The 23,812-nt window shown below is 52.8% G+C and overlaps 3 protein-coding genes across 9 annotated transcripts; all 3 read left to right on the top strand.

Annotated features, from left to right (window-relative positions):
- The first annotated feature begins 674 nt into the window (after window positions 1-674).
- ARID3C (AT-rich interaction domain 3C) lies at window positions 675-8,428 on the top strand. Of its 3 annotated transcripts, none has more exons than XM_036081370.2 (8): window positions 675-793; window positions 1,650-2,036; window positions 3,883-3,955; window positions 5,770-5,953; window positions 6,098-6,393; window positions 6,968-7,150; window positions 7,370-7,456; window positions 7,917-8,428. In XM_036081370.2, the coding sequence occupies exons 2-8, from the start codon at window positions 1,722-1,724 to the stop codon at window positions 8,015-8,017; spliced, it is 1,239 nt and encodes a 412-aa protein (XP_035937263.1). In that variant the 5' UTR covers window positions 675-793; window positions 1,650-1,721; the 3' UTR covers window positions 8,018-8,428. The 3 variants fall into 3 exon arrangements, with proteins under 3 accessions (XP_035937263.1, XP_035937262.1, XP_035937264.1); XM_036081369.2 differs by having other exon boundaries at window positions 7,367-7,456; XM_036081371.2 differs by lacking the exon at window positions 7,370-7,456.
- A 587-nt stretch (window positions 8,429-9,015) lies between these two features.
- On the top strand, window positions 9,016-15,391 carry DCTN3 (dynactin subunit 3). Of its 2 annotated transcripts, XM_036081386.2 has the most exons (7): window positions 9,016-9,171; window positions 10,444-10,528; window positions 11,225-11,311; window positions 13,111-13,194; window positions 14,153-14,211; window positions 14,813-14,872; window positions 15,069-15,391. In XM_036081386.2, exons 1-7 carry the CDS (start codon window positions 9,028-9,030, stop codon window positions 15,156-15,158), a joined length of 609 nt encoding a protein of 202 aa, XP_035937279.1. In that variant the 5' UTR covers window positions 9,016-9,027; the 3' UTR covers window positions 15,159-15,391. The 2 variants fall into 2 exon arrangements, with proteins under 2 accessions (XP_035937279.1, XP_035937281.1); XM_036081388.2 differs by lacking the exon at window positions 14,813-14,872 and having other exon boundaries at window positions 15,010-15,134.
- A 1,455-nt stretch (window positions 15,392-16,846) lies between these two features.
- Window positions 16,847-19,161, top strand: RPP25L (ribonuclease P/MRP subunit p25 like). Of its 4 annotated transcripts, none has more exons than XM_078061404.1 (2): window positions 16,847-16,946; window positions 18,323-19,161. In XM_078061404.1, exon 2 carries the CDS (start codon window positions 18,357-18,359, stop codon window positions 18,846-18,848), a length of 492 nt encoding a protein of 163 aa, XP_077917530.1. In that variant the 5' UTR covers window positions 16,847-16,946; window positions 18,323-18,356; the 3' UTR covers window positions 18,849-19,161. The 4 variants fall into 4 exon arrangements, with proteins under 4 accessions (XP_077917530.1, XP_035937282.1, XP_035937284.1 ...); XM_036081389.2 differs by having other exon boundaries at window positions 16,878-16,975; XM_036081391.2 differs by lacking the exon at window positions 16,847-16,946 and adding an exon at window positions 16,975-16,998.
- Window positions 19,162-23,812: the final 4,651 nt, after the last annotated feature.

Raw genomic sequence — 23,812 nt, 5'->3', positions numbered from 1 at the left:
TATGTATCTGCTTGTGGTGTGTGTAGCCTGCTGCTGTGGATGTGGAATCAGTTCAGAGACCTGAGTGTGTGAGTGCAGATGTATGAGTCCACCACCATGGGCACGTACTGCGCAATCTGCAGCGTGCGTGCTGTTGGGGACAGCACTTGGGCAGGGCAGGGGGAGAAGCTTTCTCTCTGTGCAGGCCCTCCACATTCACCTCAGCGTCTTGCAGAGTGACTCCCCTCATGATCACAACCTGCCCAGGCCATTGGCGCTATAATGTCCGTGTAACCAAATATGTGAGACAGGGCAGCTGTGTGCCTGAGCTTGTGACAGGGTGTGAACACGGCTATTTGTGTGTGAATGCCGGGCACTGAGTGTGGATTTGGGGGGCACGCCTTGTGGGTGTGACGGGGCCCTGGTCCAGAGTCCAAGGGTGTTAGACTCCTCACTCTCCTTTAAACGATTCCCTGCGGCTCTCCAGCGCCCCCTCCCCCCAACCTGGCAGTACGGAGGGGGGAAACACCTGTTGGGGGGCTGGGAGCGGCAGAGCCCCCCGGGGCCTCTCCCCCGGCGCCCCCGCCCGCCCGGCCCCTCTCGGGTCCCGCCCCCGCGGCCGCCGCCGGCAGAGCGGCGCGTGAGCGCACGGCGGCCAGAAGAGCGCACGGCGGCCAGAAGAGCGCACCGCTGCAGGAGCGCACGGCGGGGGACCCCGCGCAGGGAAGCGAGCCGAGCAAGGGGGTGCCCGAGAGGCGGGCGGAGCAGAGGGAGCGCCGTGGAGACGCCGGGGGCACCGGGCCGCGCCAGGCTGGTGAGTGCGCCGCGGGGCGTGGGGAGCCAGAGAGTGGGCGTCGAGACCCCGCGGTCGCGGTCCCCAGCCCGCCCGGTCCCGGGCTCTGCTCCCGCCGCCCTCTGTTCCCGCGCCTCCTCAGTGCTGGTCCTCTGCGTCTCTGCCCCGTCCCTCCGTCTGTTTTTCCCTGCCTCTGTCCCTGTTTCCCTCTATTTACTGTCTCACCCTGTTTCTTTCTAATCTTTTTTCTCTTCAGTCTCTGTCTCCCGCTGCGTCGGTCTTTCCCTGTCTCTCTCAACCACTGTCTCACTATTTGTCTCTCTCTCCCCCTCTGTCTCTGTCCCTCTCTCTGGACTGCCTGTCACTCAGGTCTTGTTATTTATCTCTTGCTCCTCTATGTCTCTTACCTTCCCTCTCTACCCAGTATCTCTATCAATCTCATCTCTCCCCACTTCTGTCTCTCTGTTCTTGTCTCTGCCTGATATCTCTGTCTCTCCCCACCTCTGTCTCTCGTTGTCTCTCAGTCCCATCTCTATTTCTATTTCCATATCTCTCCTGTCATTGTCTCTTGCTTGGCTCTCGCTTGTGCTCTCGCTCTCTCTCTCTCTCTCCCCCCCCCCCCATTTCTTGGTCCTTGTCACCCTCTCTGATCTGCTGTCTCTACCTGTCCTCTGTCAATGTCCATTTCTGTCCTTTTGGGTCTGGTTTCTTGTCTCTCCTGCTCTTTCTACCTCTGTCTCTGTGGATCTCTGGGAAAGCTATCTTTCTCCTTTTTTCTTATGGCCCCCCACACTTCCCTGAATCAATGACCACCTCCTCTTGTGCTGGGGGTTGTGGGGGCAGCAGGGCACAACACTCATAATTCCCACCCCCACAGGCGGCCCTTTCCTCCGGGCCCCGCCTGGTGCCAGCCCCCCCACCAGCGGGGGGACTGCGCCTGGAAGCTGTAATGGAGGCCCTGCAGAGGCAGCAGGCAGCCCGCCTGGCCCAAGGGGTGGGGCCTTTGGCCCCTCCACACTCACTGCCACCACCACTACCTCCCTTGCCTGGCCCCCGGACCCTTCAGGCCCCTGAGGGGGCTTTGGGGGAGGTTGGGACTGAAGAAGAGGAGGATGCTGAAGAGGATGAGGAAGGGGAGGAAGCCGGGGCAGAGGAGGAGGCAGCCGAGGAGAGCCGTCCAGGGACACAGGGCCCCAGCTCACCTTCCAGTCAACCCCCTGGACCTCATCCCCATGAATGGACCTACGAGGAACAGTTCAAGCAGGTAAGACCCCCTCCATATCAGGCCCTCTCCCCTTTCTCCTCTCTGGGAAAAGCAAAGCCAGGTGATTCTTAGCCCACCCACCCCCACTGCCCTCTGCAGGATGGAAAGACAGAGGCACAGAGACCTGGAGAGAGACAGGGGGGAAGACTGAAAGATAGATGGTGACAGGGAGGGAGAAACGGACACCCAGAGACATGGAAAGAAGTGCATAGGCACACACTGAAAGGTGCAGGAGACGCCCAGAAACATGGAGGAGGCATGACAGACTGGAGGCTCTTGGTGAGGCTGGAAGGAAAGGTGGGAGGGGTGAGGAACTTCAAGAATTCTTTTGAGGGAGTGGGATCTGAGGAATGGGGATTGCAGTGCCAGAACCATCTTACCCTACCTTCTCACACATCAAGTCGCAAGGTCATATTCCAGCAACCAGTGGGGGTTTCCTGGGCTGCCTATTTCTGTCTTTGGAAGCAGGCTGGAGGTTGCCACTCCTTTGGCAAGCTGATACCCCCCTCATCTCTTCCCTCTTGCATTGCCCTCATCCAAATCCTCTCCCTGGCCTGAGTTCTGTGGGTGACAGTTCCTAGTCTGTGATGGCCACTACAGCCGTGGTGTGACTAAAGGGCTCCTGTACAGCTGGGAATGACCAGATCTTACTCATAGAGCCTTAATTTGAGGTTCTTCCTCTCCGTGGAACCCATCTGAATGTTATTCTAAGGCACTGCTTCAGGCTGTCACTATGAAGGTATTATGAAGGGCTCTGACTCTAGGTGTGCTGTTCTGGTGATGTTACTTGTAGGATGTTGGTCTTGGGTATTTTCCAGAAGTGTTCATCTGTGGCTAGTACTCTGTGGCATTAGTGTCAAACTGGGAGAGTTATTCAGAGCTCTGTGGCTCTGTGACTGTTTCTCCTGAGTATAATTCTGGGGATTATTACTTGGAGAGCATGTTTGTTATTTGTGGGTATCCATCTAAGACTTTGGGCTCAGTTCTTTTGGGAGTGTAGGTCTAAAGTGGATCTCTGGGGTTTGTTACTCATGGGTGTTTTTTTTTATTCTGAGAGTTCTTATTGGGGGAATGGAGTGTTACCTATTGGTGTTACTCAGGGACTGTTATTCTGGGTAAATGAGTGTTACTCTAGGGATTGTTTCTCCTGGGTGGTATTGGGGAGGTGATACTGGAGATGGGGCTCCAGGTGACTGGAAATGCGTGGGATGACCTCTGGGCCTTTCAAGTTCTGACCCCACAGGTCCTGGGTGGTGCAGGGCCATTACCTCTGTGGCAGCCTCTGTAGTGGGTAGGTCACTGTCCCTGGAAAGAGACCAGAAGGTAGGCTGAGGGGCCCCAGGTTTCAATCCAGAAGCTTCTGAGTATCCACTCTGCCCAAGGAATGGGTTAGAGGTATCTCTGCCCTTCGTCCCCAGCTCTGGTACATGGGGATGTGAAAAGCAAGAAGCCTTTGCAGGAATGAACAAGAGTGAATGAGTGCCTCAAAAACAGCTGTCAGTTTCCTCAGTATGACGCACTATCCTAGCCTGACTTCCTCCCTGGGGCTCTGTGTATGCCCTGGAGGGCAGGCTGAGCCTCCTAAGCCTCCTCTCATCCCCTATTCCCCAGAGGGATGGTTTGAGCTTCCCAGGGCCCCCCTGGCCAGTGGAGGGTCTGCGTGTATATCAGAAAAAAGTGCCCTACCTACCCTCATGGGGAGAGAGTCTAATGCCAGGGAGTCCACATTTCAGACCCAACCCACCCTTTCAGCTGAGAACCCTTATTCAGGGTATAACCTGAGTTGGGGTCCCAGGGGGAGGGGGGCAGTCAGTGGAGCTGAAAAATGACCTCAGTCCTTCCCCAGCTGTACGAGCTTGATGGAGACCCCAAGAGGAAGGAATTTCTGGATGACCTGTTTAGCTTCATGCAGAAGAGGGGTGAGTGGGGTGATGTAAGGGAAGGACCCCCACCTACCAGTTTTGAGGAAGGGAGATCCCAGGGTTTAGTCCCTAGGTTGGGTCCTCTCTGCAGAGGCCTGAGCTTGGCAACACCTATCCTTTGGGCCCTCAATAGCGTCTTTAACCTCTGACCCTGCCCCCCTCCTCCACCCAGGGATTAATTAGTGGCCAGCCCACTGGCAGGTTAATGAGTGTGGGATCAATTGGGAGGGTGGAGGGGGAATTGGTAGGGGGTTGGCCTGGGGGGGGTCCCCAGGATTGGGGGGCTGGGAATGCCTTGTTCCTCTTTCAGTGGCCCTTTGTCCAGCCTTGTCTCTCCTCAGTTTCCCCTTGCTTTAGGCAGGGGACACCCAATGTGCTCCACAGCAGGAAGGACTGGGATTAGACTGAAGGAAGGACTTCTCAAAGGATAGGCTGGGGACCATGCGAGTTGGGGTTGTGGAGGAGGGGGAATTCTTTTCCAGGAATCTCAGAGCTAGAAGAAAATGCAAGGGTCCAGGAGGAGATCAGGGTGAGCGGCAGTCCATCACTTAGGCTTCTCCCCAGATTCATGGGTCCGAAGACTGACTCATTATCTCTCTCTACAAAGCTAATTAACTCACTCGGAGCTTGGCCTGATAAGCCACTAATTAACTAGCTGCACTGCACCCCCCTCCCTTAGTGCAGCTGCTGGTCAAAGCCCCCCAGGCTCCCACTGTAGGACCAGCATCCCTTTTGAGATCCTTTCTAGCCAGGGACCCTCAGTGGGGCCCCAGGTCTTTTTTGCTTCCCAGGGAGGCCCAGTCATTCTGGTCCCAATGTCCCCTCCCTCCCCTTCCTCAAGGTCTCCCCTCCACTGGGGAAGTGGGGTAGGGTGGTCTGAGCAGGTCCCAGCGTTTCCTCCATCACCCTCAGGCCGGGAGCTCTGCCTCCCTCCGGTCCCTGCCTCCCTCCGCTCCCTCTGCTGGGGGAGGAGGTCCCGCGGGACCGATAATTTCCCCCCATTAATCAGGCCGCAGCTAATTGTTCGGGTCCAAAGGCGGCGGCGGAAGGGGACGGGATCGGTAAGGAATTAACTGGGGCCCATCGCTCAGCGCAGACAGGCCCCTTTGTCAGGACTGGCCGGCGGGGGCGGTGTGAGCTGCGGAGTTGGCGAGCCGAGGCGGGGGCTGCTTCTCCTTCCATCCGCCATCCGCCGGTCTCGGGCAGCCATCCCCCGGCCGCTGCTTAGGGGAGTCCAGCTCTTCAGCACTGTCCGGAAGTCCTTACTACGGTCTACCCCAGGGGTCGGCAAACTAAAGCCGGCTGGCCAAATCTAGCTGCCTGCGAGATAAGAATGGTTTTTACATTTTTAAATAGTGGAAAAAATTAAAAGACGAATAACATTTCAGTAACATTTCAGGACGTGTGAAATTCGAATTTCAGGGTCTGTAAATAAAGTTTTTATTGTAACACAGCCGGGCCCATTCCTCTAGATATCCTCCATACCTGCTTTCAAGCTACAACGGCAGAGTGGAGTAGTTCGGACAGAGGCGGTTTGGCCCTCAAAGCCTTTAATATTTACCGTCTGGACTTTTACAGAAGTTTACCGACCCCTGATCTAGCTTCCTGTCCTTCCTGCTACAGTGCAGGGCTTGGGGGCTCTGTGGGCTCTGCCTGGAATCCCACCTCCCCATCCCTCCCTCTTCCCTTTTCTCAGAGGTCCCGCCCTGTACCCTGGCCTCGTCCAGGCAACCGACTCCTTCAGTCCTTGAGGATGTCCGCAGACAGGGTCTTAGTCTTAGTGTCCTCACTCTCTGTCCACCTCCCACCAGGGACGCCAGTGAACCGTGTGCCCATCATGGCAAAGCAGGTGCTGGACCTGTACGCGCTCTTTCGCCTGGTGACAGCCAAAGGCGGCCTGGTGGAAGTCATCAACCGCAAGGTGTGGCGGGAGGTCACGCGCGGCCTCAGCCTGCCCACCACCATCACGTCGGCAGCCTTCACTCTACGCACCCAGTGAGGCCAGGCGCGCGAGCGGAGGGGGGAAGGCTTGGGAAGGGGGCCACAGGGCGTGGAGGGCCCAGGGGCGGACGTTCCGTTGTGGGCTTGATCAGTTGGGTCCAGCCTCCCACCCACCCCTCCTCGTTCGTCCGCCCCTAGGTACATGAAGTACCTGTACCCGTACGAGTGCGAGACGCGGGCGCTCAGCTCCCCGGGGGAGCTCCAGGCAGCCATTGACAGCAACCGGCGCGAAGGCCGTCGTCAGGCTTATACCGCCGCCCCGCTCTACGGCTTAGCTGGGCCTACCCCTCGGGGAACTCCGGGCCAAATCTCGGGTTCTGGCGCCGCCACGCCCACGCCCACGCCCACGCCCAGCCCCTGTCCTGCCCAAGGCTCCGCCTCCGGCCTGCCGGCGCACGCCTGCGCGCAGCTGAGCCCGAGCCCCATTAAGAAAGGTGTGAGGGGGGAGAGGTTGAGGTTTGGGCGTCTCTGAGACCTTAGAGGGTGCGCTGAGATATAGAGAACATTAAAATGTGGCGACTCTGAAGTCTGGGAAGCATTGAGGTCTGAGGGCAGCAAGGACTGACAGGGCACTGGGGTTTGCTGACCACTAAGGTTTAGGGGTACTGAGGTTTGGGGTCAGTGAAGCCGTGGGAGGTCTGGGGTACGGGTTCCTGCTGTGTGGACCTGAAGCTCAGAAAAAGGTCCTTTATCTAGAAGAGCTCCATTCCACACCTGTCCACCTAGGGCTCTGTTTGCATGTAGTTTTTGCCTCCTGTGACCTGTATTATTTAATAACTAAGAACAAGGAAAGGACCCACATCATCTTGGACCAACCTAGACATATATATTGGCCCTTTGGGCTCTCCAGCTTCAGAGCTTCGAGGCTGAGACTTTGGATGGGGGGTGGGCGGATCAAAATTGGTGCTTCAGCTTGGGTGACCTCCACTGGTCCCAGGCCTGGGGGGAGAACCAAATGCAGAGGCAGAGTTGGTTGGTCTAGGAGAGTCTAATGACCTGTTCTTCCAGAGGAAAGCGGAATTCCAGCCCCTCGACTGGCACTGCCTGTGGGCTTGGCTTTGGGACCTGCAAGGGAGAAGTTGGCACCAGAGGAGCCCCCAGAGAAGAGGGCTGTGCTGATGGGGCACATGGATCCACCTCAACCTGGAGCTCCCCCCAGTTTCCTGCCCCGTGGCAAGGGTCCCCTGAGGGGTGAGGAGGGGCTTGTTGCTGAGAGGGCTTCGGACCTGTGCACTGAGGGAGGACATAAATGTTGGAGGTGGGGCAGAAAGATCCCTCAATAGACAACTGTGTGATTGTAGGTATCGGGCTGAAGTGGAATGGGGGCTGTCTATAAGGATGGAGGGGGGAGCTTATAAGTCTGAAGTCTGATTCTCCGAAATGTGACTCCCTGCCCCTCCTGGACAGAAGAGCGGCTGGATGGGCCTCTCAGTCTGGCAGGCAGTGGTATCAGCAGTATCAACATGGCCCTAGAGATCAACGGGGTGGTCTACACTGGTATGGGTACAGCAGGCTGTCTATACTGGCATGAGGTCAGGGGTATTTGCTCTGGCATGGGGATTTTAGATTTTTTCAGCTAGCATGAGGTTCAGGGATATCCAAACTTGCATGGGTAATGTGGGGTTCAGGGGATTGCTACAATGGCATGGGTTAAAGGGGTGTCTACAATGGCATGGAGTCTAAGGCATGACCTCTCTGGCATGGGTACCATGGGATGTCTGCCTTGTCATGGGCCTATGTATCAGTGTAAATATTTCTTGTTTACCTGTTTGAGGGTATCTATATTGGCACAGGAGTCTCCACTGACCTAAGGGGTTTGTCCTCATTGGTTTGTGACAGGGATATGTGTGTGGTGTTCTAACAATCAGGACACTGACTTTTGTTTTCCCCTTCTGTTTCTGTGCCTACCCCCTCCTGCCTGTGTTTTCCCTCCACCATCTCCTCACCCCTTTGTCAGGTGTCCTCTTTGCCCGTCGCCAGCCTGTGCCAGCTTCCCAGGGCCCAACCAACCCTGTACCTCCACTCCCTACAGGGCCCCCTTCCAGCCCCTCACCCTGAGAACTCCCACTTGGAATTAAGAGTCCCAGCCCCCCACACCTTGATTCTTCCAGGGTGCCCACTCTAGGACCCAGCCCTGGGAGATGACCTCCACCCCCTACCATGCCATGTGGACTTGAAGCCAAAGAGGTTTTTTTTTGTTTTTGTTTTTGGGTTTTTTTTATGTTACATCTACCTCATTGTAAACGGAGAGCATCTCCTCCCTGGCCAACCCCAGCAGCATCTACCAAAGAGTTCTGCCCCCAGTAACCCCCATCATCTCCTCATGTGCCTCCCTGTGTCAGTGTCATCTCTAGGACCCCACCTCTTCAAATCAGACCTGCTTCCCTTCAGAAGCCATGTGAAGGGTTAGGTTGGGGTGTTGTGAAGGAGTCGTCCCTCAGGTCACATCTGAATAATAAAGGTGCAGTCCCTCCCTCTCCAGTGCTTCCTCTCCTTTTTGTTTGGGTCTGGGGGTTAGGGAGGGATTATGTGGTATACACAGGGTGTGTTGGGCCAGGGTTTCTCAGAGGGGAAGACAGAACAGCAAAGGTCCATGAAAGCAGAGGGGGTGGAGTTCATGAATCAGACTGCCTGAGTGCAAATCCTGATTCTACTAGTAGAGTGCGGAGTGGCCTTGGGCAAGACATTTAATTGCTTGAACCCTAAAAGACTCCTGAAGATTATGGCATCTCACGGAGTCTCCTACTGATCTATGGGAATGGACCAATCCTTAAAAAATAGGTGTATTTATATGGGCAATCTCGGGGAATGGGGTGGGAAACCTCTCTGGTACCCTGGAATTAGAAGAAAGGCAAAAGTTTGGACAAGCAGAAGCTGGAAGCTAGGGTAGGGCTCGACAGCTGGAAGGTTGGCTAGGGTAACCGTTGCCTAGGTAACCAGACAGCTTTTGACACCTTTCACGGGCCCTGCCGGTCACTTCCGGCATCGGAGGGCTGAATCGTGACGCAACTTCCCGTATCGAGGTCCGCCCAGGCACTCGGATTAGCCCGCCTTCTCTATTTGGCCGGATGTCCCGCCCTCTGGCTGTTCCCCGGCTGAGGCGGGCGGCGGTAGCTATGGCGGCTGTGACCGATGTGCAGCGGCTACAGGCCCGTGTGGAGGAACTGGAGCGCTGGGTGTACGGGTCGGGCGGGCCGCGCGGCTCTCGGAAGGTGAGCGATCTGAGATCCAGTGCTCTCTTTCTGGGGCAGAGCAAGAGCGGTCTACTGGCCTGGTCGTCGGGATGGATGCTACCGCTCCAGTCTCATCTCCCGCAGCCCGGCCTTTGAAATAATAAAGGTTCGAAACCTTGCAGAGCTTATCGGACCCTCGGGGTCCATTTCCATGGAGGGCATTGCGGGTTATTAGGACCGATTGCGATGGGCTCAGTGTGAAATGTGACTAAGACTCCGCCTCTGTCCTCGCGGCCTAGCTGGGGAGACCTGACACACTCGAGAAGCTGACTAACGAGAGTTTCAGTAAGAGCTGAAGTCCGCAATGGAAGGGCCGTCACAGAGCCCTGCGTAACTAATTGCTAAATACTGTACAGAAAGAGGTCCATGGGACGCCAGAGGAGGCAGAGCAAAGGTGGATAAGGAAGGCTCCAGGGGTGGGAGGTGAGGTCTGAACGAGCCAGGACTAAGAGGGGAAGGGATTGGGTACTGGGTGTTGAGATATGGACCGGCAGTCCACACCAGTGACTGAATTTTGACAACTGTGAAGCTTAGTTCTCCCAACCCCCACCCCCTCACCCCCTTTTTACTATGGGAAGACCTTTTACTGAAGGTGGAGTGTCAGGCATACCTTGGAGTTAAGTGTATCAGAGGTAATGATGTCTTTTTGTACACTTCTTGTGGAATTAGTTGTCACTAGCAGATTATGCCCCATTTGAGAACTGATTTCTCAAAACATTTGCTCCGGTTGACGTCTATGACACTAAATCCTTGTTTTCCTCCTACAGCTATGGCTGTTGCTGCTTAGTCCTGTTTGCCTCCCCATATATTTGACCCTTGAATATTGGCATTCCTTACCCTGTATTCTAAAACCTGGGTGAGATCATTCACTCCCATGGTCTCTCCCTTTGTTTGACCCTTTAATATCGGGATTCCTCACCCTCTACCCCTAAAGCCTAGGTAGGTTCAGCTAGAGAGGTAGGAACCAGGGAATAGAATATATAGGATATGCTAATGCCCTATGAAGTCTAGTATAGTTAATTACCTCCCTAGTCAGACTTGAAACTTCCCAGGGACTACATGATTATCTTCCCCTTCACATTGAGGATTCCCAGAAGGTGGGGTTGCATCTCCCTTAAGAAAAGAGAAGGGGGCCAACCTACTTTGCTGGGTCAAGGAGACTTGGGAGTCTGAGGGAATGAGTGTTCTTTACCTCTTTCAAGCCTTGAGTCAAGAGGTGAATCTTGGAATTAACTTTCAATCCCCTTACAGGTGGCTGATGGCCTAGTCAAGGTACAGGTGGCTTTGGGGAACATTGCCAGCAAGAGGGAGAGGGTGAAGATTCTGTACAAAAAGAGTAAGTGATTCCATAGGGTGCCTGCCTGACCTCCTTCCCATGCCTGTGCTTCCTGGGACCTGGCCCTTGCCCTCCAGCCCAGTAGGTCACTGGAATTGCCCTATGGGGATAGAATGTGAAGATTTTTCCTTGCTGAAATGGTAAAGTGGGATGTTGTGCTTAAACTCCAAGCCCATGACAGTGTCCTGAGTTATGGGATAAGAGTTCTGCCTCAAAGGCCCTCTTGGTAAAGTAAGGAGGAGAGATATGGGATTTCCATAGGCAAGGTTCAAAGGCAGGAAGGAAATTGGGCCTGAGAACCCCAGGCTTTTTTAGCCATACCTTTTTGATTATGTCAAAGCAAGCAACCTAAAAATTTGAAAAAGCTCTGACTTGTCTTGGTGGCACTGAGGGGCAAGGGACCTTCCACCTTTGGTGAAGGTAGGTCAGTGGGAATGCTAAGGGCCCCAGGATAGTGGAGGCAATTGTGTTCCCAGCTGTAAAGGCTGAGGTTAGCCAGGAGGTGGTCAGAGGGGAGAGACAGGGAGGTGGGGCCTGATGGAGGCCTGCTGATGGGCACTGTGGATGTCATCTCCTCACTCAAGACTCTCCCCAAGGTTGACCACTAATATCCTTCTAATATCCCCTAATATCCTTCATAAGTCAGATTCCCCACTCCCCAGCCCCATTCCATTTTCCATCTTGCTTCTTTTCTAGTTGAAGACCTGATCAAATATCTGGATCCTGAGTACATTGACCGCATTGCCATACCTGATGCCTCTAAGCTGCAATTCATATTAGCAGGTAGTGCTGGACAGTGTGTGCACATGAATCTGGGGATTATGGATTGTGGGGGAAGTTGGGCACAGAGATGGCCTCTCTGCCAGTCCTCTCATGGATACAGCCCTGGAAGCTGCTGTCTGGAATTCTGGCCTGGCTCTGGGCTGAGACCTGAGGTCATCCTGTAGTCCTCTAGGAGGCCTTGGGTGTGGTATCGTTCTGAGCTAGGTGCGGGCCATGGTGCCAACAACAGTGGGAACTACTCCAGTGTTCTATCCGTGGTCTGTCTCTGGGATTTTCCTTTAGAACCTTCCTCACTTCTGCTCACTAGACAGGGGAGCTTCTAGGAAAGGGTGGGAGCAGAGCATTGCATTTGGGAGAGGTTAGAATATTGGTATGAGTTTCAACATTTTTCTTTCATGTGAGAAAGCACTGGGATTTCAGAGTTCTAGGCAGGAACTATTGACTTGGCAATGTCTGCTACTCAGTTTAGTCAGCCACTCCATGAGGCAGGGTTTGCAAAGTACCTGTGTTTGTTCATTCATTCAAAAGATGTTTAATGATCGATCATCTACTGTGATCCAGACCATCCTTGGTGTGAGGTATATGGTGGTGAACCAGAACATCCCTAAACCATTGCCATGGCTCAGGTACCAAGTTCAGGAGATCTTCTCCTACACCGACTATGGAGTCCAGCCTCTCCATCCCTCCCTGGCCACTGCCTCAGTGTCTGTCCCCTCATACATGAGTAGTTGCAGTCTTCTAAGTCCTCTTCCTGACCCTAGTCTTTCCCTTCTTGCATGTGATCCAGTATCCTCTTCCCCAAACACATCTCCAACATGCTACTTTGTCTACTTTGGAACCTCAGCATCTCCGTCTCTCTCCTTGCTAGAATAAAATCCTAATTCCTTAGCCTGCCATTCAGAGCCTTCGATAGTCTATGGATCTACGTTCCCATGCAGCTCTGTTTCCTGTGCTCTCTTTGCACCAGTTCAGCCAATTGAATTCTTTTTCCTCTATTAATTGATAAGCATCCTTGCCTCCAAATATTTGACATAACAGTCATCCCTTCTTTTTTTTTTTTCTAAAGATTTTATTTATTTATTTGACAGAGAGAGACACAGCAAGAGAGGGAACACAAGCAGGGAGAGTGGGAGAGGGAGAAGCAGGCTTCTCGCTGAGCAGGGAGCCCGATGCAGGGCTCGATCCCAGGACCCTGAGATCATGACCTGAGCCGAAGGCAGACGCTTCATGACTAAGCCACTCAGGCGCCCCAACAGTCATCCCTTCTTGAATGTGCTTCCTACTCACTGCAACCATTGAAATCATCTATGCCAGGTCCAGTCCAGATCCTGCTCTTCTCACTGGGCTCTGCTGTTACTGCCCCAGCTCTCCAGAAGCTTGCCTGTCAGGACCACTGAGCAGAACCTGCCTGATATTCTGCCACATGTCTCCTCTTTCACACCTTCCCAGGAGTCCTTGGGCATGGAGACCCAAGTCTGAAGTACTTTGTCTCCTGTGGCATCACTGAGTTTGTTGATAGGAGGCTAGAGGAAGAGGCCTTAGAGTTAAAACTTTAAGAAAGGTGGGATTTGAAGAAATTTAGAGGCTCCTTGGGCTCAAGATGGCTCATACCAGAGGCACCTAGGAGAGGTGGGGGCAGAATGGGTGAATGTGCACCTAGAGAAGGGGGCAATGGGCAGAGTAGCTGGCCCATGCTCCAGGACTCAGCCATCTCCCCTGCCAGGGCCTCAGCCCCTTGCAGAGGAGTAGCAGTGCCCAGGCTTACCTCACTGCCACTGTCTTGTCTGTTTTTGCCTCAGAGGAGCAGTTTATCTTATCCCAGATTGCACTCCTGGAGCAGGTGGAGGCTTTGGTGCCCATGCTGGACAGCGCTCACATCAAAGGTACCTCTTTGGGGCTGTAGCTCTACTCTTCTGCTTGGGGAGGTGGGTGGATGGCCAGGACTTCCCTGTGCCTCAGGTTCCCTGGGTTCAAGCTTAGTCTGCTCCTTGTCTTTACCCTCACTCTGGGCGTACCTGCTACCTGCACTGGGATTAAAATGGCCAGAGCAGAGAGTTCAGTTTCAGAACCTCAGGCAGTTTGGACCTAAGGACACTAGTCTAAGTCCAGCAGCCCCCAACTCTGGGTATTCCTTCTACCTTCTTCCTCACCCCCTCAGCATATGTTCTGCACGGTGCTGCGTAGCCCAGATTTTACTGTAAGAGTTTCTGCCAGGCATGTGAATGTGTGTAAATTCTTCCCACCACACTTCCCAGTGCAGTCCCTGGGCCTCTTTTGACAAGCAGACAGTGACTTTAATTGAATCCAGATATCCATCTTGTCTGTCTCTGGAGGTATTTTTTCCTAGTTCCCCCTCCCCTCCCTTGCTGAGGGTCTGACAGCCTTAAGCTGTGGGCCCAGCATGGTGGCCAAGGCTCTGGGTGTTGGATTCCAAGTGTCTAGCTTAGGAACTTGGCATTCATCCTCAGCCCACCTGCAGGCTCTCTCTTCCAGGCAGACCTGGTCCCACTGGGCTGAGAGCAAAGGGACAGATCCCATGATAGGCAAAGCTTTCTTTACTTCACCCTGCTTACAACACTGGGGTGGGGGCATGGGGCAACTCTGGGGACCCCAAGGTTTTGTTTTCTCCTAGGAGCCTGTATCTTCGCCGCCTCTGGGTCCTAGAGTAAGACTGGGGTGGGCAGGGAGCCCCACCACCTTTAGCTGCAGTGGTCGATGAAGCCTGGCGTTTGCTTAGCTTCTCCACTCAATACTCTAATCCTGCTGAAGACCTAATAGACTATTGAGCAGTCCCGGGGGAAGGCACAAGCATCATCGGGCAGTGCGTGTTGTGTTTTACAGCCGTTCCTGAGCATGCTGCCCGCCTGCAGCGCTTGGCCCAGATCCACATCCAGCAGCAGGTATGGGAGGGGTGAGGACTGGAAGGGAAAGTAGAAGTGGTGAGGCTCCTAGTCCCCACCCCTGCCACCTGAGGAAGCAGCATCAGGCTACCCTCATGTTAGCTCCAGGGGAAACTTGAAGGTTTATTCTTTATCTTCCATCTGCCTTAGGTCTCTTGCCTCTCTGAGTAGGACTGTTCTGAGACAGCAGAAGGTTGATGATGGGAGGTGCCCAAGAATTTCTGGGGATGGTGTGTCCTTGACATTGAGTGGAGGAGCTGTTTTTTGTTTGTTTGTTTGTTTGTTTTGTTTTGTTTTACCATTCCCAGGCCTTAGATTAAAGTTCAAAGAGGATTCAGATACAGGGGACAGGGAAGGAGGAGACATATACTAGCAGGAATGTTTCCTTAAATGAGTGGTCACTCCCCCTTAGGGCTGCTGTTAGGGTACCCATTCTGGAGCTTGAAAGTGTCCCGTTAGAAATTTGTTCCTTTTAGCTCTGGGGTTAAACACTACCTTTTCTAGGCTTTATGGGGAGTGAGGGTCCCTGATAAGGCAGGAAAGTTAGTGGGAAGTGGGGGCTTTATCCAACTCCTTTCTCTGCCATACGTTGGCCCCATAGGACCAGTGTGTGGAGATCACTGAGGAGTCCAAGGCTCTCCTGGAGGAATACAACAAGACTGTATCCTTTCTGCTCAGCCAGGCCCCTAAGGAATGCTGTCCAAGGCCCTCTCCTTTTGTTCAATCTCCAGCAGCTCTGTCTGTTTCATCCCATCCCAGTGAACCTTTCTGTTCCCCTCCTCCCCAACCCTTTGGCAGATGGAAAATCTCTCCACTACCTCATTCAGGCTCTTGTTCTCACCTTGACCTGCCACCAGACAATGCTTCTCTCCAAGCAATTTGTGCAGTGGGATGAGCTACTTTGCCAGCTAGAGGCCGCCAAGCAAGTGAAGCCAGCAGAGGAGTGATGGCTGCTTCCCATTCCTGGGTGGCCCAGGACAGCCAGGCTCCAGGGCCCTGTGCTAAACTGCCTTTGTAACAGGGCAGAGGCAGCTCTGTATTTATTGGATTCGCAGCCTACCTCTCTGTGTTCAGGTGGGGCTCTGAGGTCAGAGGTCTGGCTACTTGAGGTTTGCTATTTGCACCCCCTCCCCACATCAGTGTCCTATTCCAGTGACAATAAACTATAGAAATCATTGGAGGAATGTGCCAACTTCCTGGTCTATGATGGGAATGATGGTGAGGATGGGGGTGGTAGAGGGCAGAATTGTCAGCCTTTCTAGTGGTTGGACCAGGAGCTATACTCATCCTGGTCTGGCTTTCTGGGGGATGTAGAGCTCTCAGGACAAATGCTCTCATTTGATCGATATGAGTGAAACATTTGTTTGTGCACCCATTTATCCCACATTTATCAAGTATCCTCTATATTTCAGATACCATGCTAGGTGGGGAGGATGTGATCCCTGCCTTGCACAGACTAGCTAGGGAGATGGTCAAAGAAAAGAGCCCACCCACCAACTGGGTCCTTTGGAGCACAGAAGAGGAAGGGTTGAGGGAGGCAGCCCTGGAAGGTGATATCCAGGATATTTGGGAGCCAGGAGAGCAGCATGTGCAAAGGCAGGATCCTTGAAGTTTCTCTCTTGGGAGTTTACTTGGTGCTATTAAGCGGGAAGAGGAGCCCAGAAGAGGTTTGATTGCAGGGCTTTGGGCTCTCTGGTGGGGATGGGCTGTGTGTGGGGGGGTGGGGGTTGCTGCGCTGGAGAAGGAGGGAGCCTGGTGATAGAGCTGAGACAGAGATTGGTGCCTCATTCCACCAAGTGTTTGCTGCCCCCTTGTGGTCTCAGGGAGTGCTGTTGCCCCAAACCCCTTTACAATGGCCTGCCCGCCCGCCACTCAACCTGCACGGTTTCACTAGCGTCTCAAATTCAGCACGTCCTAAGACTGAAACCTGGGACTCATCCTAGACTCTTTACTTCTTCTCAGTCCAGACAGTCACCAACTCACCAAACCTACCTCCTAATATCTCCCAACTTAATCTACTTTTCTCTATTCCGACTGCTATTTGTTTCATTCTCAAATCATTTAACAAATATTTGAGCGCCTGTTATACGCTAGGCACCGTACAAGTCTCCGTGGACACGCCCCCAGCACCCCGCGGCCTGTTCACCGGCGGTTGCTGCCCAGTTTCCCCACTCCCACCCCCTTTGTCGGCAGCCAGAGTGAGCTGTGCACACAAACTGGTTTGACTGGCCCCTAATGAAAAGCCTCCGTGGCTCACCATGCCCACAGAATGAGGTCGAAGCGCAGAACTCGGTGACCAAGGCTCTCCCCCGCGCAGCAGCAACCACTTCAAACGGAACCTCTTGCCCCTGTCAAGTGAAACCCACTGCGTCGCCTTTGCTATTGCAGTGCGGTCTACTGGTGACTCCAGCCCTGCCATCGTCTCAGGACCGGATCCTCCCCATCTTTGGGACGCGAGTCTCTGATAGTGGCTCCTCTCCGCAGTGCTCTTCTGCGCCCCGGTAGGGGTGCCCCAGGGCGTAACAGCGGAGACTGCCTGTATGTTCATGTCTCAGGGTGTCCTGGCTCAGCTCACTCCTAGACGACCAGGCTGTACTCAGTTTTCCCGCGGAGGCCCCGCAGGCCCCGCAGGCCCCGCCCCTAGCCGGCGTGCGCGGCCCCGCGGCTTCGGCGCGCTCCCGGCGTGCCCGCCATCTTGGCTCCAGATCGAACTACAGGCGTGAGCGGCCGGGGCGGTGAGAGCTAGAGCGCAGCGGCGTTGGGGGTCGGTGGTGCGGTTGTTTGGAGGTAGAGGGAGGAGAGGGGAGGCTGGCTTCTTGACCTCTGCGGCCTGCTGGGCTTTGGAGTCCGCCTGTGGCGGTGAAGGGGGCCGGGCTGTGGACTCCACACCAGGAGTAGCCCACGCAGCCCTCCGCGTCAAGCCTCTGCTTCCGTGTTTCTGAGTGACCTGGGTTGGGGGCATCGACACTGGGAATCTCAGGGTGAGGGGTGCTCGGCCCTATTCTTAGGATCCCGGAGTAGGGGAGGGGTTCAATTCTGTTTGAGGAGCATTTGGAGGAGGGCTCTTGGCTCTTGCCAGGGAGCTTGGAGTGTAGGAACCTCTGCGAGCGGAGTGAGGGGGCCTTGTCCCTGTCTTAGAGAGCTGTGGGTGAGGGGCGCTCAGTCTTGTTTTCAAAAGTCTGGGGCAAGGGTGTAACTAGGGTACAGGGATGCAGAAGCACCTGGCTTTGGGGGTCCCAAACAGACCAGGTTCTGCCACTCCCAGCTGACAAAATCCAAAGGCAGAGACGACTGGTGGTGAAACAAGAAAGGAATTTATTTCAGTGGGGCCAACACTAAGACAGCACACTAGGCTCAAAGACTGTCTTCAAAGTGTTGACAGTGCTTCTAGGTTTATATAAGGAGAATGTGGCAAAGGTCGGTCTGTAGGTGCAATGGGCAGTAAAGGGCAGGTCCATCATTGTTTTGGGGCCAATCAGAGGGGGTCTTGCTGGCCTTAGGGCAGTCGTTATTGCTTGAGGGGTAGTTTTGGTTCCCATCAAGGGATGCTTTGCCTGCAGGGTCTTTTGCCTGAATTAAAAGATAAGCTAAAGGGGTGCCTAGCTGGTTCAGTCAGTAGAGCATGCAACTCTTGATCTTAGGGCTTGTGAGTTCAAGCCCCATGTTGGGCGTAAAGCTTACTTTAAAAAAAAAAAAAAAGATAGGCTGGAAAAAAGATAAACTGAAAAGAACTTTATTAAAAAGTACAGTTGAGGTAAAAATGGAGGTACTTGAAGTCCTCGTTCAAGGGCACGGCCCTGTCCCAAGGAGCTCAAGATGAGGGGGCTTGGCCTATTCTAAAGAGCCCAGTGTTTGATGAATTTGGTCCTGTGTCAGGGACTCCAGGGTGGAGGGAGGGTTATGGCCATGTCCAGAAGAATGGGGTGTTTGGGATACTGCCCTTTCCCAGGGTAAAGTAGGCATGGCACCTGTGCTGAGAAGCCAAGGGTGAGGGGATACAGTCCTGTTCCTGGGAAGTCTGGGATGAAGAGCAGGGCCATTTCCTGGAGAGCTGGGGTTGGGGGATGGCTTGGGGCGTATTGCCCAGCATTCATCTGACACTTCCCTGCAGTGGACCGTGAAATTCAGACACAACAGCAAGTGGAATGGAGCACTACCAGAAAGCTGGCTCTGTGGAACTCCCAGCACCTTCTCCGATGCCCCAGCTACCTCCTGATACCCTGGAGATGCGGGTCCGAGATGGCAGCAAAATCCGCAACCTACTGGGGCTGGCACTGGGTCGACTGGAGGGTGGTAGTGCACGGCATGTGGTGTTCTCAGGTTCTGGCCGGGCTGCAGGGAAGGCGGTCAGCTGTGCTGAGATTGTCAAGCGGCGTGTTCCAGGCCTGCACCAGCTTACCAAGCTGCGCTTCCTGCAGACCGAGGACAGCTGGGTGCCAGTCTCACCTGACACTGGCCTGGATCCCCTCACAGTGCGCCGCCATGTACCTGCAGTGTGGGTACTGCTCAGCCGGGACCCCCTAGACCCCAATGAGTGTGGCTACCAGCCTCCAGGAGCACCCCCTGGCCTGGGCCCCACATCAAGCTCCAGCTGTGGCCCACGACCCCGAAGAAGGGTTCGAGACACCTGGTCCTGAAGATCTGCCAAGCAAGCTATTTTCCAGGCATGAATGTCTGGGATGGCTTTGCCTTCTCTGAAAAGCCTCTTGTAACTGTTCAACATCCCCAACAAGACTTGAATCCACAGAAGTGGGCCTCCCTGTCCTGCTTCCTCTTCTCTCTGGTGTGTGAAAAGGGACAGCTACGAAGAGTTACAGGTGTGCGGTCTCAGCTGGGTTCTGGATTGCTTAAGAAGGGTTTATTTGGCATTCTACCTACTGTGCCTCTGTCCTTTCTTCTGACAGATCCAGGGAGTGGGTTAGGAAATAAAGGTTCTGCCCATTTGTCTGATGAGCCTCTGCTTGACCTGCTATGTGGAGGTGGGATTAAAGGAGGGGGAGTCCCTGTACCCCTCCACCCCACCCCTGGTTTAGGGACATTTTTCTTTCTCTGCAGCATTTATTATAGTATAGTGATTAAGGTCATGGTCTCAGGTACCTACTGCCTGGATTTGAATCCTGGTTCTGCCATGTGCTAGTAAGTTACTGCTTTGTGACCTTGGGCAAGTAGTGCTCTGAGCCTTAGTGTTCCCATCCATAAAACAGGATATATGCGGTGCTTACCTCATAGGGTTGTTATGAGGAGTAAATGTAGAAATATACACATATGACTCTTAGATACCACCTGGGCATATAGTGCTATATAAATGTTAATTGCTATCATTATTAATGACTCCATTTACAAACATTTTTTCCTATCTTAAAAACATAGCTCATGGGGCATCTGGCTGGCTCAGTTGGAATATCATGTGGCTCTTGATCTCAGGATCATGAGTTCGGGGCCCATGTTGGGTGTACAGATTACTTAAATAAATAAACTTAAAAAAAAAAAAACAAAAAACAGGCTCCTGGGTGGCTCAGTCGTTAAGCGTCTGCCTTTGTCTCAGGTCATGATCCCAGGGTCCTGGGATCGAGCCCCACATCGGGCTCCCTGCTCGGCGGGAAGCCTGCTTCTCTCTCTCCCACTCCCCCTGCTTGTGTTCCTGCTCTCACTATCTCTCTGTCAAATAAATAAAATCTTAAAAAAAAAAAAAAGTAGCTCAATCTCGTATCTCCTCTCCAGGTCTCATCCTTCCTTTTTACCCCTTGCTGCTCCTTTTCTGTTTCAAATTGGCCATAGACCCTCAGATTCACCATGGTAAGGCCGGGGCATGAGGAGAGAGGTGAAGATTGCAGTGATAGCCAGGAGTCTGCAGGGACCAGAGCAGGATTGTGGGCGGTGGTAGATTCAATGAAGAGTTGAGTCAGTTGGATCTCCTACTGGATTTTGAGGTCTTCTCCAATGTATACAGTAGACTGAGTGTCCAGTCACCAGGAAAGCACAAACTTGGGGCTCTTCTGGGCTCACATTGTGGCAGGGAGCCCAGCAATTTGAGAGTTGTGAAATGATGTTTGGCTGAGTCTAGATGGGAGGGGTTAGGGTGTTGGGAGAAATGGGGGACTGGAGGCCTCAATAAGGGCTTAGGGCAGGGATTAGGAGATTGACCATAAGGCCAGAAGGCTGTGGTCAAGCTTTGCTGCATTCTGTACTTTCCAAGGTAGGTTGCCCAGAGTGATAGGGAAGACTCTGAGGGAGGGGCAAGTGATGCAGATTCGGGGAATATTAGAGACAGGAAACCCTCTGAGCAGCTGCCCAGCCAGGCCTCTTAAATATAGGGTCAAGGAGCATCTAACACACTCTTAGAGGCTGTGGCAGGCACTCTGGTGTCTTGTTAGTAGCAACTGCCTGACTTCTCCCCATTCTCTTTGTGGCTCACTCAGGTTTTTGCTCCCTCCCAGTTTCTGCATATTGCCTTTTCTCTAAGCATCTCCACTTGTGTGTCTTCTATCATGAACAGCTCTCCGAGTGTCACTAGTCCCCAGAGCTTTGGGGCCAGGCTCCTTGCAGACTATTGGTATGTGGCTCAGCATCCTATCCTGATCCAGCCTGCTCTAGCCATGGTGGAATGATCACATGGAATAAGCATGGTGACCGGTACTGAACGAATGATTCAGTAAGGTGGTACCATAAGCTCTGGGAGTCTAGGAGGGGCTCCCATTTGGGCAGCTCATTGAGGCACCACCTGGGAACTCCAGGATGATGGCAGGGGTTTGTGTGAGGGAAACTGAGCTGGGGTCAAAATCTTTTGGGAGGAACAAGATCTGCAGTTCAGAGAATCAGGAAATAGGCCAGAAGCTAAGAGAGGGATGACTAGTGATTCTGGGGCCTTTGCCCTCCTGGGTCTCTACAGGGCCTAGTTGGAACCTAGAGGAAGAATTTTTTTTTTTTTTTTTAAGATTTTATTTATTTATTTGACAGAGAGAGACACAGTGAGAGAGGGAACACAAGCAGGCTTCCCGAGGAGCAGGGAGCCCGATGCTGGCTCCATTCCAGGACCCTGGGATCATGACCTGAGCTGAAGGCAGATGCTTAACAACTGAGCCACCCAGGTGCCCCTAGAGGAAGAATTTTAGGGAGGGAGACAGAAGATAGGCCTTTAGAGCCAGAAAGCTTGACCCAATTTAGGAGGGAGCATAAGAGTTGTGTATAATTGTTGATTCAGTTTCTTCCCCCTTTCTTCTTAATCCACTCCAGTGTGGCTTCTGCCTCTGTAATTTCTTAGAAAAGGTTATGCCTTGGTATGAAAGGTAAGGAAGTGGAGACAGCTCTTTCAAGAAGTGGGATTGTGTTGGGGCACCTGGGTGGCTCAGTCGTTGGGCATCTGCCTTCGGCTCAGGTCATGATCTCAGGGACCTGGGATCGAGCCCCACATCGGGCTCCCTGCTCGGCGGGAAGCCTCCTTCTCTCTCTCCCACTCCCCCTGCTTGTGTTCCCTCTCTCGCTGTGTCTCTCTCTGTCAAATAAATAAATAAAATCTTAAAAAAAAAAAAAGAAGTGGGATTGTGAATGGGAGGAGAGAGGTGATAAATGTAGAGGAATGTGGGATACAGAGAGTTTTTCAATTTTTATTTTAATGATTTAGAAATTTGAGCATATTTATAGGTTAATGGAAGAAGCTAGTAGAGAAAGAGATTAAAGATGCAAGAGACTGTGGATAACTCAGAATGAGACTCTGTAAGGGGTAAAAGGGAATGGGATCCAGAGGCATGGAGGTATGGGCCTCCCAAAGGGGACAGGAGAGAGGACTCCCTGTAAGTTTCCAGGGAAGGAGTTGTAGATGGGTGTTCATGAGGATGGGTGTGGAGGTGAAGGTGGGACATGAGGGAGTTCAGAAGGTTTCTATCTCCTCTTGAAGCTGGAATCCAGCTCTGCTGCTGAGAGTGGAATGAGGAGGCTGGCAGGAAGGAAGTATGAGATAGTTGCAGGAGAGAGAACCCGAGAAGTACAGGAGGATGACCAGGCAGGGCTAAAAGCCCAGCTAAGCCTGGTGACCGTGAACTTGTAATGTTATCAGTCAGAGAGTGTGAGCTCCAGCAGCATCCATAGGATAGGTGAGGACTCAGAGAAATCACTGTTGCATTCTTCCAGACAGGTAGAAATGATGGAAGAATAGTGAGGAGACTAGCAAGATGTAGTGAAGGGTCAAGGAATCCAAAGTGGGCCAGGAGACAAGTGAAGATAGAAAGGCGTAGAGGTCAATGTCCTGGAGATCCACATGAAGATGTCTGGGGTGGGGTGGGATGAAATGGAGTAGTTGAGAGAACTAGAACAGGGCACTGTCACTATACCAATATCTAGGGCTGTCATACCAAAGTATCACAGACTGAGTGGCCTAGAACAACAGAAATTTGCTGCCTGACAGTGTTGGAGACTAGAAGTCTGAAGTCAAGGTGTCAGCAGGGCCATTTTCCCTCTGAAACCTATAGGAGAGTCCTTCCTTGACTCGTCCTAATTTTTTTTTTAAGATTTTATTTGACAGAGAGCACAGGCAGGGGGAGCAGCAGGCAAAGGGAGAAGCAGGCTCCCTGAGTAAGGAGCCCGATGACTCGGGGCTCAATCCTAGGACCCTGGGATCACGACCTGAGCTGAAGACAGATGCTTAACCAACTGAGCCACCCAGGCGCCCCAGACTCGTCCTAATGGCTGTTTTGCCATCAGTCTCTGGCCTTCTTGGCTTTTAGATGTATCACTCCAGTCATTCATCTTCACATTTTCTTCCCTTGTGTCTGTTTCTATGTCCAATTTTCTCCTTTTTATAAGGAAACCAGTCATATTGGATTAAGGCCCACCCTAATAGCCTCATTTTAATCTTGATTACCTCTGTAAAGATCTTATTTACAAATAAAGTCACTTTTTCCAGGACTGGGGTTAGGACTTAAAGATATCCTTTATGGAGGGACATAATTCAACAGTAGCTAAAGGATGAAATGGAGGAGGGTGGATTTGAGAGTTTTAGGAGCTGACTGGACTTGGTTATGGGCATGAGAGTGGATAGCTGGGTGGCCTGGAGGGAAAGTCACTGAAAACGTTATCTTACAACATTCTCCTTACTGGTTTCCCTGCTTCACTCCCTTCTGAGCTCTCCTCCAAACCAAGTTCCCTTTGTTTAGAATGATCTTCTGCTAGATTCCTGCATGGCTGTCTCCCTTCCTCCTTTAAGCCTTTGCTCAAATGTCACCTCAGCAAGGCCTTTTCTGACCAATCCGTTTAAGATTGCAGTCAAGCACTTCTGCGCTTTTTTTTTTTTAAAGGATTTTATTTGTTTAAAAAGAAATCGAGAGCATGTGCGAGCATGAGTGAGCAGGCGGAGGGAACAAGAATCTGAAGCAGACTCCACACTGAGCACGGAGCTCAACACAGGGCTCAATCCCATGACCGGGAGATCGTGACCTGAGCCAAAACCAAGATGCTTAACAGACTAAGCCACCCAGGTGTCCCATCAGTCAAACACTTGATTTCCCTTCCCCTGCCTTTTTACCCCGCTTCTAAATATATCTTTAAAATAGTGTTTTTGTTTATTGTCTCTCTCCTCCAGATGAGAATGTAAGCTTGGAAAGGGCAG

Source organism: Halichoerus grypus, chromosome 14 (genome assembly GCF_964656455.1).
Source record: "Halichoerus grypus chromosome 14, mHalGry1.hap1.1, whole genome shotgun sequence".
In the NCBI taxonomy this organism is placed as follows: domain Eukaryota; kingdom Metazoa; phylum Chordata; class Mammalia; order Carnivora; family Phocidae; genus Halichoerus; species Halichoerus grypus.
Note: the sequence above shows the minus strand (reverse complement) of the source record. Positions and strands in the feature narration are given on the sequence as shown.